Below are 12,262 nucleotides of genomic sequence, written 5' to 3'. Positions count from 1 at the left end.
CAGCCCCCAGAGACTGGGGGAAGAAGGGCACAAAGGCTTGGCCCTTGGGGGCTGCCCTGGAGTCCAGAACAGGCCCTCGGATTGAAGGAGCCTGAGACAGGGTGTGCCCACCCTCCCCAGGGAGCCAGGAGCCAGGACAAGCCCCAGAGGCCCTGCTGCTATAGGGGGAGGGCTCCTGGGAGGGGACAACTGTCCCAGCTGATGGAGTGCTGGAGGGGAGGGGCTGCCTGCCTGGACAGATGGTGAGCCGCCTTCCTGCACTTGAAGCCAAGTGGATTTTAATGAAATGGCAGCCCTGGTGCTGACGCTGGGAACCAGTGTGTAATGGGCCCCTTCCCTGGGCCTTACGGAGTGGGTTTGGGGATGAGTGGGAATGAAGGTGGGTAGGAACATTTAACCAGATGGAACAGGGTGAGGGGTGCCCCACAACCCCTCTGCACCGCTCTGCAGACCAGAGTTCAAGAGGTTAGTTCAGATCCCCAAAAGGTGGAGAGGGGATCCCTGAATATTTATGACACATTGAAATGTAGATTGGGAGGTCTGAGTCCGCTGAGGACTTGTCACCTGGGATGGATATACTGCCCTCTTGGGGGGTATCAGGGGGTGCAGACCTGGGGAGGAAGGCAGTGAAGGGCGAAGCCCCTGGGCTCTGATAAGCAGGGTCTCAAGACCTGTGTCCCTGCTGGGCAACACTGGACTGACTGCTTCCCCTTTGGGGCCCTAGTTCCCTGTGCTGTAAAGTGTGCGGCTTACTTAGACCTTGCGTACCTTCAGGCGAGTTTGTAAAAATAAAACAAAACAGCTGAAGAAGTGGGAGTGGACTTGGGAGCAAGGCTTTCTCTGACCAGCCTTTGTGGGTTAGCAGCCCAAGATTTCCTTGTTAGAGTTTGCTGCCCAATAGTTTATTCACACTTTTCTCCACGTGTCCCAGCCCAGCCTTACCACTCTTTAGGGGAGGCAGGTTAAGCACTAAGCACAAACTGTTGCCCGTGTCTGCCAGCTCCGGGACACCAGCCTGTGACCCTCCCTCCTCGGCAGGGGGCCTTGCCCATACGCATATCCCTTTCCTTCACCAGCCATGTCGGACTTTCACGTGCATCCCCAGGCTGCCGTGGGCGAGGAGGGCGGTGTGGCCCGCTTCCAGTGCCAAATCCACGGGCTTCCCAAACCCCTGATCACATGGGAGAAAAACAGAGTCCCCATTGACACGGACAATGAGAGGTGAGCCACGCATGGGTAGAGAGGTGGGCGCCGCATCTGGACCTTGAAGTAGAGCTGCTTGCAGCCTGCAGGGTGGTGGTCCTGCAGCTGCGCTGAGGCTGGGTGTTGTGCATGTCTTTGCCAGGAGTGGTGATGCCCCCAGATGCATCTATGAGGAGGACTTTGTGGGATTGTTGCCAGGGCTGGGATCGCAGGGGTGTCCACCTGCAAGAGTCCCAGTATGCCTGTAATGACGATGATACATTGCGACAGTGCCTAGGTCCTGTCCGTGATGCTTAATGTCCCTGTGGCCGACTGTCACCCCCCCAACAGGTACACTTTGCTGCCCAAGGGGGTCCTGCAGATCACAGGACTTCGGGCCGAGGACAGCGGCATCTTCCACTGCGTAGCCTCAAACATTGCCAGCGTCCGGGTCAGCCACGGGGCCAGGCTCACCGTGTCAGGTGAGAGTCCTTTGCCCTGTCTGCTTCTCCCCCAGCAGGCCTCCTGACTTCTCCCCACCCTCAAATCAATCCCTCTTCAACTGACTTTGGAGTCTTGTCAGCCAAATGCATACAGAGCATCTTCTAAGCTCAAGGCTCTGTGCTGCTCATAGTGGGGGTTCAGAGGGACCGCAACCCGTTCCCTGGCTCAGTTCTACTTCGGCAAGCCCATCCTCCACTTACCCCAGGGGCTCTTCTGCTATGAGAGGCATGTCTGTGGTGATGCCCCCGGAGCCTAGGCATGGATGTTCACACCATTCTGGGGCCCCTGGAGTCCCCTCTCTGCCCCACTGGACCAGGCATCCGGGCTGGAGCTGGTTTCCCAACTCCCTTGTCCTGGGTTGTGGGCGGGGTGGGGGGTGAAGTAAAGTAACGTGGCGCCTTCGTCTCAGGAGCAGGCTCTGGAGCCTACAAGGAGCCAGCGATCCTCGTGGGGCCTGAGAACCTCACCCTGACGGTGCACCAGACGGCCGTGCTGGAGTGTGTCGCCACGGGCAACCCGCGCCCCATTGTGTCCTGGAGCCGCCTGGGTGAGCCTCAGCCCCAGCCGCTTGCTGCCTCTGCCACCCCTGTGAGGGCTGGGCTCATCACCCAGCTATGGGGGAACTTTGAATCCTGTTTGTTCTCTGTGGGGGTCCATTCCCTCTAAGGCCTGGGGAGGGGGTAAGTTTCTCTCTCCTCGGCAGGATCAGGGAGGTCTGCCTGCCCATTACATTCTCCCTCCCCCTGCAGGGGTGGCTTAGCTCCCTGGGTTACCTCCTTGTCATTCGCCAGCTCCCCTCCTCCACAGTCCCCTCACCCTCAGCATCAGGCTCCCCAGAACCCATCTGCAGCTCTCAGCACCCAGGTCTTTTAGCCCCTCCCATGCATCCCTGTCCTCTGTACCCTGGCCATACTCCCCAGCTGTGCAACTCCAAGTGCCTCTAACTCTCAGCCAGTTGTCACACCCTCTGGGCCCCCCAGTCTCTAGCCTGGCCCCCTAAGTCCCTAGCCTAAATCCCTAGGCAGCTGAAGGAGAGAAGTGAAAGGGTGCAGATGGGCCCACATTGTCTGAGTGGAAAGGTCACTAGGGGAAGGAGGGTCTGGAGGGGACCGGGTGGGGTCTTATTCACAAGGAGACTGTGCCACATTGTAGCAGAGTGATCAGGCAGGGAGGGGGCATCAGGCTGGATAATGGAGTAGATTTCACCACTTCAGAGACTGAATGAGGAGCTGTCTCCTTGCATTCTGACTGTGCTAATCTGATCCTGGGTTGGGGGAGGGCCAGGTCCCTGGGAGAGGCTGGAAAGAGTGGCCTTACCATTAGGAGGAGCCCACAGGCATTGCAAGGACCATCTGGTCCCACATTTCCCCAAAGCGTGATCTGCAGTGGGGAAAGAAAGTTTGGGAAACAGAGTTAACCAGGTCCCTTTGCTGCAGGACTTTTCAGAGCCTTTATAGTAATAGGCATTGTGAGAGTCCAGGATTGCAGGGTGTATTGACCCTAGAACTTCTTCCAAGAGAGACAAACCAGGCTGGGAAATGTCTGTCTAATCCCTTACTTTCCTGATTGAGGAACTGAGAGGGCGAGGACTTGAAGGTCCCCAGTGAGTCAGGGACAATGCAGGAACAGTGCTGCTCCTCCCACTTCCATCGTGCCATGATGTTTGGAAGGGACAGTGCAGAGTCGAAGATCGGGGCTCCCTTGAAGATCAATGGAACGTAGAACAATCTGGACCATTCCTGCTCTTCTGCCCCTTCCAAACCAACCTGCCTGGCCTTCCCTCTTCTCCCCCCCGCCTTCCTCCCTAGATGGCCGCCCCATTGGGGTGGAAGGCATCCAGGTGCTGGGCACAGGGAACCTCATCATCTCAGATGTGACCGTCCAGCACTCAGGCGTCTATGTCTGTGCGGCCAACAGGCCTGGCACGCGGGTGAGGAGAACGGCCCAGGGCCGGCTGGTGGTGCAAGGTACAGCCTCCCCACCCGCAGCAGAGGAAGGGGTGGGGGCGAGACCGCCTCCTGCCCTCTCCTCGCCTCCTCACACCGCAGCCCGACCCCAGGCCCAAGCCCTGAACTGCCCCTAGGCCTGCCCCCACCCCTCCCTGGGCCTGGCCGCAGGTGGCAGCCCTTCTCTCCCCTGCCAGAGTGAGTGGCCTGGGAGCGGAGGACATTCCTGGGCCTCAGCCCGTGTGCCTCCCTGGGGCCATTGCTACCCTCCACTTTATAATCTCAGCTAGTTGTCTTGTCTCCACCTGTGTGGCTCACACATGTCCCTCCCCCACGTGCTGTTTGCATTCACACGTGTGGCACTTCTACACTCACACCTGCCTGAATGCTCTCAGCGTGCGTGTCATTTTCACAGCTCCCGCCTCACATGCAGCTGGCCTCCACTGCCGCAATGGGGCCTCTGCAAGCCATTCTGTCTGTGCCCCTACCCGGGAGCACAACTTTCCCCGTGACCTGGGCTTGGACTCCCTTTCCCAGGGGTTTGTGTGGTTGTTCCCTCCATGCGAGCTGGGCAAGAGGTGGGAGATAGGGGAATTAGGAACTTCAATGCCCGTTTGTTTAGCATTCCATGTGCCGTTAATCTGTCCAAATGAAAGTGATGGAGCATTTCATTTCTCGGGTGTTAATGGAGGCTTGAGGCTTGGGATTGGAGGAGAGTGGAATTGAATGTAGGGGCGAGGGGAGCCCGTACTGAGGGCTCATCCATCTCCCCGTCATTACTGCCTTGGAGGTGCAGCCGAACCTATTAGCACATTTATTTATTTAACAATTTCCGGAATAGGGAGCTCAGCTTGATTGCTTTCGGATACAAATGTCAGTCTTTTAAATAGTCATTAAAATGGAGTCCTCTCTTGGGTCTGCCTCTCTGGGGCCCTGGCCTGGGCCAGGGCAGAGGGTGGCCCCCTCCCGGGTGACGTTCCAAGGGGTGGATGTCCCCACCTTGTCCCAGGAGACTTCCGGCCCCTCCGCCTTCATCTCTCCAGATAACCCTCATAAGTCCCGCTTCTCTGTGCCCTGTGCCCCCGTCCCAGCCCCAGCAGAGTTTGTGCAGCATCCCCAGTCCATCTCCAGGCCAGCTGGGACCACAGCCATGTTCACCTGCCAAGCCCAGGGTGAGCCGCCCCCTCATGTCATGTGGCTGAAGAATGGACAGGTGCTGGGGCCAGGAGGCCACGTCAGGCTCAGGAATAACAACAGGCATGTGTGGGTGCGGCCTTGGGAGGAGACAGAAAAGGGGCCGTGGCAGGGTCCTGAGCAGGCCGTGCACCTCCTGCTAGGGAAGAGCACCCAACTGCCAGTCTGGTGACGGGTTTGGGTCCCTCATCTGCCACTGACTTGTCCTCTGGAGGGGCTCAGTTTCTCCATCTCTCAGACGGGGAGCTTTGGTGACTCCGGGGATACTCTGGGAGGAGGGGATCTGAGGCCCTCCCTCCTGCTGCAGCACCCTGACCATTTCTGGAATTGGCCCAGAAGATGAGGCCATCTACCAGTGTGTGGCAGAGAACAGTGCTGGCTCCTCCCAGGCCAGCGCCAGGCTGACCGTGCTGTGGGCCGAGGGGCTGCCTGGACCCCCCCTCAACGTGCAGGCGGTCTCTGTGTCACCTACTGAGGTCCAGGTGTCCTGGGACGAGCCCCTGGTCAACACCAAGGAGATCATCGGCTACGTTCTCCACATCAGGAAGGCTGCGGGTGGGTGGCGGTTCTGCAGTCCCTTCCTCTTACTCACTGTTTCTCGCCCCGACCCAACACCTCCCCTGCTTTCTCTCGCTTGCACCCTGGCTGTCCTCACTTCACCAATGGTGGTAGAGCCGCCTCACACCCCTGACAGTCTCTGCCTACCCTCTGCTCCCCCAGACCCCCCGGAGCTGGAGTATCAGGAGGCAGTTAGCAAGAGCACGTTCCAGCACCTGGTGAGCGACCTTGAGCCCTCCACTGCCTACAGCTTCTACATCAAGGCCTACACGCCAAGGGGGGCCAGCTCAGCCTCTGCCCCCACGCTGGCCAGCACCCTAGGCGAAGGTAAGGCCTGGTGCAGAGTACAAAACCACAGACGCTCAGGGTAACGAGCGGGACCACCAGGCACTCTTGTTCAGGTTGTGCACTGCATAGGTGTCTGGCCCTGAAGCTGAGCGGAAGCTGGGTCTACTTGGAGGAACAGACATCCTTCTCTAATTCATGGAAAGGTGTTGTTTGAGCAAGTGGAGGCCCTGGCTCAGAGGTCAGAGAGCTGCAGGCTCTCGGGGGTCTGGGTCATAGGTGGAAGGTAGAAAAAAGCCCTCACTTCCTGGCCGCCTCCTCTCCTGCAGCCCCTGCCCCACCCCCGTTGTCCGTGCGAGTCCTGGGCGGCTCCTCCCTGCAGCTGCTCTGGGAGCCCTGGCCCCGGCTGGCCCAGCACGACGGTGGCTTCAAGCTGTTTTACCGCCCAGCAAGCAAGACTGCCTTCACTGGCCCCATACTGCTGCCTGGAACTGTCTCTTCCTACAACCTCAGCCAGCTCGGTGAGGCAGACACAGCCTGGGCTTGGGGAGCCGGACACTTGCCTGGCCCCAGGAGGGTCACCTCTGTTTCCCCACCAGGACAGAGCTGCTTAGTGGGGGCTGGGTGGCCACTTAGCAGCCCTGCCTTTTCCCCAGACCCCACTGCAGTGTACGAGGTGAAGTTGCTTGCCTACAACCAGCACGGGGATGGCAATGCCACAATCCGCTTCGTGTCTTTGAGGGGAGCGTCTGAGAGGACAGGTGAAAGCGGGGGATGCAGTGTGGGGCTAAAGACTGGGAGGAAGGGAGTGGGGATAAAGGGAAGGTAGGAGCGTCAAACAGCACAGGTGGCCTTTGAGAACTTAGGATTAGATCTGAGTTTGAGGTTTGGCTGTGCAACACTAGCTGTGTGACTGTGGCAAGTTACTTAACCTCTCTGAGCCTCAGTTTTCTCTTCTGTAAAACAAGGACGATAATACCTACTTTACAGAGCTGTAGTGAGGATGAAATGGTCTGTGTAAAGTGTTTCTCCCTGTCATTGAGCACTGACTTTGTGCCAGATAGTAGGAATGAGAGCTGAAAGGTTGGGCGGGGTCCAGCAAGCAAGGGCAAGAGGTATGTGAACCTGGGGGTAAGAACAGCTTGAGGCGGAAGGAGCCCCCAGAGGCCGGGTGTCTGAGGTGCTTCAGGTCAGGACGGCCACAGTCTCCAGCCTGCCCCTGCCCCTGCCCGCAGCCCTGAGCCCCCCGTGTGACTGCCGGAAGGAGGAGGCTACTGACCAGACGTCCGCCACAGGCATCGTCATCGGCATCCACATCGGGGTCACCTGCATCATCTTCTGTGTCCTCTTCCTCCTGTTCGGCCAAAGGGGCAGGTGGGTCCTGGGCCAGGGAGAGGGGGCCGGACTGGGGTGGGAAGGCCTGGAGGAGGGGCTGCCCGGGGGAAGGACCGCCGGGGGCTCCCTCCTCTTTCGTTCTTGCTCCCTCCCACAGCCTTCCCATAACTCTTGGCTCACCCCGTAGGGTCCTCTTGTGTAAGGATGTAGAAAACCAGCTGTCCCCTCCTCAGGGCCCCCGGAGCCAGAGGGACCCTGGCATCCTGACACTGAATGGGGCGGGACGGGGAGAGCGGGGCCAGCTGGGCCGAGATGGGAAACGTGTGGACGCGAAAGAATTGGAGCAGCTGTTCCCCTCGGCTGGGGCAGCGGGGCAGCCGGCCTCCAGACCGAACCCCAGACCCACGGTAAGTGCCTCACCTTTAGCTAACCTCCTCCTTCCGGCTCTGCCCACCTGCTGACCCTGCCCTCCCTTCACCCTGGTCACAGGCCTTGGTCAGCGGCCTTGCCTAAGCCACAGGTCTTTTCCAGGCTTCTCTCTCTGCCCGAGTCAGGCAGGGAGGTCTAGAGACCCTAAGGCCGGAGGGGGATTGGATCCCCAGCCTGCCGGTCTGCCTGGGGGTTCCTGGGCTCTGGCCCTCACCCTGGCGCCTGTGTGACCGGCCCTTCCCCCAGCAGGATCCTGGGGCCCATGCCCTGTGGGAAGAGACCCGGCTCTCCATGCTGCCTCTTCAGGGATTTGGCCGAAGGGAGGAGATGGCTTTGGAGGCCAAGGCCCCCCGCACAGGCCCTGCAGCTGCCTTGCCTCCCCAGGAAGTAGGCCCCGGCCTCCTCAGTGAAGGACAGGCTCCCTGGCCTTCTGCAACGCCAGCTGCCCAGCCAGCTTGCTCAGGACAGTAGCCAGCGTCGGGCAGGCTCTGAAGGGGGACAACCCCCCATTCTCAGGTCAAAGGCAAGATTTCTCCTGTCATGTGGGATTTCAGGGGGGACTTCTCAGCACTTCGGTCCTGACTGCCCCTCAGGCTGTGAGGACCTAAAGGAGCCCTGGCAGGGAGCCTCCCAAGGACGCTGAGGGGGCCCCCTCACCTCTGCCTCCTACCTACATGACTTGGGACTAAACTAATGTTTTCCTTTAAAAAAGCAAACAATACTTAAAATCAAAAAAAAGAGAAAAGAGAAAGGAAGGTGGAATTAGACTCCAAAAATATGCCCCTGCTGTGGCTGGGCCCCCTGACACTGTCCCCCCCGCCGACCTTGTTTTCTCAGGATGGATTTTTGCTGTTTTGGCTCTTAGCACCTACCTCAGCCGGAATGAATGTCCTGGGGGGGCGGGGGCTGTGGTTCAGCCCCCCAACCCCACAGATCCCCGAATGCACTCCTACCTCAAGCCCCTTTAGGGGCACCCCTTTTCCTCCCCACATTTTGTTCAGAGTTTAAAAAAAGAAAAAAAAAAACACTTCCCCATTTCTAGATGTGAAAGAAAACATCTACCTCAAACCTTGTTCTTTATCAGGGCCTGTGTTGTACCACTGGACCCTCCCTCCTGGCTCAGCCCTCCTATCTTCCCCAAGAGAGGGTGTTGGAGGCTAAGTCATAAAGGGTGGGCCCCTCGGGGCCTACAGAAATAAAAATGGAATCAGTCAAAGAAAATGTGAAAAAAAGCCAAAAATGAGAGGTAAATTTGTTCCTTGAAATAGGAATTGTTGCTCTAAACTAGCCGCCTCCCAGCCTGCTGCCAGTGCTGCATCCGTCCATTCCAATCTTGCCCCTCTCAGCCAACTCATCCGTGGCTTAGATCCCAGCAAACCTCTCTGCACCTGGGCTTGGGAGGGTGGGACGTCACCCAACAGCCTGCCGCCTGTCCTGCCCAGACAGCCACTGGAGCAGGCTGGCCCCTGGAATGTACTGTGTGTGGTGGGTGTGTGTGTGCATGGGGGTGTCCCTGGCAGAGGTACTCCAGCCCTCTGTCCCGTGGGACACAGCTAGCTTGACCCACCCCCTGGACAGTGGAAATACTGCTGTCAGCAGATGTGGCCGGAAGCTATTTTTATACAAGGTGTGTTTAAGGATTTATGTTCTTGTGACTTCTTGTTTCTCTTTTCTGTTGTGTTGTTCTTTGAAATACTTAGTTCAGAAGAAAAACAAACAAACAAGGAAACAAATACCTATTTTTGGTTATATTCAGAAACAGTTTTTTAAATAGCAGAAAGAAAACTTTTTTTAAAAGAAAAAAAAAGTGTATTCCTTAAGTATGAGATTAGACCATACGTCCCTGACCCCTACCCTCTAGGGATTCCCCCCCAAACTTTAGTTAATTAGCTGAATAAGATAGGATTTGTGGTGTTTTCCTGGAAGACCGGAGCCGTGTCCGTGGGGACTCGGGGAAGGGCAGTCTGCCCCTTCTCCCAAGTGCTGGGCCTGGGCTGAGGGCTCCCCAAACCTCCCATATGGTGCCCCGTCTGTTCCCACAGAGGCTTCTCTGCACCCCCCTTCATCCAGGAACCCCCTCTCCCTTGGGAAGGGTGGGTCTGGGGAGGAGCAAGATGGCAGGCCACCTGGCGTGACTTTTGTCACACTCTACTCATTTTGATGGAATAAAAGTCCTATTGCCAAAGTGAACCTTGAGTTTTTGGTGGCTGTGTCAGGTCCTGGGGGTGCAGTGCTGGGAGACGGGTAGCCAGCAGTGGACCAGGCCAGACCCTCACTGGTCGGGGCCAGAATGATAACAGCAGACCCCTATGTACCACTCACAGGCCCCATCTATGCTAGGTCTCCACAGGTGGGGGGTCCCCTGGGCCCTCATAACCGCCCTAGGAGGTATATATTCTAGTTTTCATCACCTCATTTTACAGATGATGAAACTGAGAAAGGATAAGAGATGAAAGAAGCTTCTAAAATCATCCAGCCAATTGTGGCAGGGTCAGAGTTTACATCTAAGCCAGGCCGCCTGGCTCATTGGAAAACAGGGTTTGGCTCCTAAAAGAATATTTGAAAGCCCCTGGCCTGGCACAGGGGAAGAGGCCTGCGAGGGTGGCTCGGCCAAGGTCAGGCCGGAAACAGTTTCAGTGCTGTGGAGGCTGAACTGAAGGAGAGGACCCTGAGGCCACCGTGGGACCTGCCCAGGGCTCATGCCCTGATTTTCCCAGAGGAAAGAGCTAAGCCCAAAGCATCGCACCTTTCTTTAACACAGAACGCTGTGACACAGAAATTCTTCAACTTCAGCCACCCAAGGGTTGCCTGGAGACGTGGTGGGTTTGTTATCTGTTCAGGCAGACCCAGCCGTGGATGGAAGACGGGTAAATGTCCAGGGCCCTTGTCCCTCCAAGAGTCCAGGATGCTAGTACCTCTCCCAGGGAGGCATCCAGGAATGTCTAGAAACCACCTAATCTACCCATGTAGATTTATGCAAATTCACAAAAATTACCTTCTAGGTAATAGGCAGGGCCTGTTCTAACAAGGCCCTGAACAGGGGCTACGGTAGAGGGTGAGGCAGGCTTCCAATTAGGAAGATTAGCAAAAATAGGTGTCAGTGCTGCCTGGCCCTGCTGGAACCTGGGTCTTGAGATCTCAGAAAGACACCTCAGGGTGAAGACCCCCACATCCCACGCACGCACATCCTTTGGGCAGAAATCCATTAGCAGCTAAGGCTTGCAAACCTGCTCAGTTAGCTAGCAAACCAGCCCACAACTTGGTGGTTTAACTAACATTTTTTTGCTCACAAACCCACAGTTTGGGGAGGCTTACCGGGGTCAGCTCTCTGCTCCCCTGGGCATCAGCTGGGTCCCTCAAAGCCTGGGGCCGGAATCATCTGAAGGCTTGCTGGCTCACAGGTCTGGTGGCTGATGCTGGCTGTGGGCCCCAGCACCTACATGTAGCCTCCCACGTGGCCTGGGCTTCCTCACAGCATCGTGGCTGGGATCCAGGGACAAGCATCCTGAGAGAGAAAGAGTCCACTGAAAATGGCATTACCTTTTTGAACCTAGCCCTGGACGTCACACAGCATCACATCTGCCATTGTTCTGTTCATTAGAGGCAAGTCACTAAAGTTAGCCATATTCCAGGGGAGGGGAATTAGATGCCACTTTTTGATGGGAGCAGAGTCATGTTTTAAAACTATCACAAGACCACTTCAGAGGGCCAAGTGAAGAACACATGAGCCAGGAGGCTGGGCCAGTAGGGACACTCCCACAGAGGCCCTGGGGGGCAGGGGAGTGACGGTGGCGGGGGAGGGCAGAGGACCCAGCCTGAAGGAGCTGCCGCAGGGGCTGCAGAAGGACGGGCAGTGGTCTGCTGGTGGGGCTTGGTCCCTGTTGGCAGCACTGGGCTGGTGGTCCGGTCCTGAGGCCCTGTGAACATCTGCAAAGGAGCTTCTCCACTGCCTGCTCCCTCTCCTTGAGCAGTGAGGGGTGAAGCAGCCCGGGATCTGGGCCAGTCTGAGGTCCCCACCCACCTGGGATGCTAAATCCCAGAATGATAGCACTGGAAGGGACCACTGACCCTGTCATGAGACAGACCAGGGAACTAAGAGCCCATAAGGGTCAGGGGTCACCCAAGGTCACAAGGAAGTTAAGACAGAGCCAGGGCTGGCCCTCAGGACAGCCACACCCCAACCTGGAGCCCTTTCCACTCAACCCAGCCAGGCCACAGTCCGACCTGTGGTACTGGGCTGACCTGCAGAGCCCAGAGGGGATGCAGAGAGAACGGAATTTGAGGTTGGGGTGTGAACACAGAGGGCAGGTGGCCTATCACCTCGAGACTGGCAGCAAGGTGAGTCCCCCTGCTCAGGACAGGTGGGAATTTGGGTTGGGAAGAGGAAATGAGGGAGTGGGAGTAACCATTGATGGGTTCAGGCCAGAGTCAGGAAGGTGGGTGTCTAGATCCATGCCCCTCCCACAGAGAGGTTTACAGGTCTGATTCAGGAACTGTGTTGCTCCTGGGCCCCCAGGGGCAGGGAAGAAGGCAGCGAGAGGAATGCCTGAGAGCAGGGCCCGGAGAGGAGCCGGGCTGACCTGGAAGCAAGGGCCTTTCTCCTTAGGCTCAGGAGGGACATATGCTGGGCGTGGAGCCCCCAAGGACCCAGATGGCCTGTTGGTGACCCTGTGCCATGTACCCACTGCCACAATGCAGGATTTCGCCTGGCCATCCCTCCAAAATGCCCACAGCCTGGCCCCACTTGTTCCCCACAGTTTCTTCTCACCTCTGTGCCTCTTTCTCCAGGTCTTTCCCACTAGCCCTCTGATGGGGTCCCTTTCCCCAAA

General features: G+C 57.5%; 1 protein-coding gene across 5 annotated transcripts in view; it reads left to right on the top strand.

The window, feature by feature from the left end:
* The window catches only part of IGDCC3 (immunoglobulin superfamily DCC subclass member 3), a 38,456-nt gene extending 29,381 nt beyond the window's left edge, over positions 1–9,075 (top strand). For 3 of the 5 annotated variants that reach the window (XM_037010003.2, XM_037010007.2, XM_037010005.2), the window contains 12 exons: positions 1,077–1,221; positions 1,534–1,664; positions 2,096–2,233; positions 3,495–3,653; positions 4,724–4,889; positions 5,134–5,381; positions 5,547–5,711; positions 5,999–6,190; positions 6,326–6,430; positions 6,905–7,043; positions 7,192–7,411; positions 7,680–9,075. In XM_037010003.2, the coding sequence (XP_036865898.1) occupies positions 1,077–1,221; positions 1,534–1,664; positions 2,096–2,233; positions 3,495–3,653; positions 4,724–4,889; positions 5,134–5,381; positions 5,547–5,711; positions 5,999–6,190; positions 6,326–6,430; positions 6,905–7,043; positions 7,192–7,411; positions 7,680–7,904 (2,033 nt within the window). In that variant the 3' untranslated portion in view covers positions 7,905–9,075. Of the gene's footprint in view, positions 1–1,076; positions 1,222–1,533; positions 1,665–2,095; positions 2,234–3,494; positions 3,654–4,723; positions 4,890–5,133; positions 5,382–5,546; positions 5,712–5,998; positions 6,191–6,325; positions 6,431–6,904; positions 7,044–7,191; positions 7,412–7,679 lie in introns of those variants that run through there. The other 2 variants (XM_037010004.2, XM_037010008.2) reach the window with 2 other exon arrangements.
* Positions 9,076–12,262: the final 3,187 nt, after the last annotated feature.

The sequence above is a fragment of the Manis javanica genome, chromosome 8 (genome assembly GCF_040802235.1).
Source record: "Manis javanica isolate MJ-LG chromosome 8, MJ_LKY, whole genome shotgun sequence".
Taxonomy (NCBI): Eukaryota; Metazoa; Chordata; class Mammalia; order Pholidota; family Manidae; genus Manis; species Manis javanica.
This window is presented reverse-complemented; position numbering and strand designations above follow the sequence as displayed.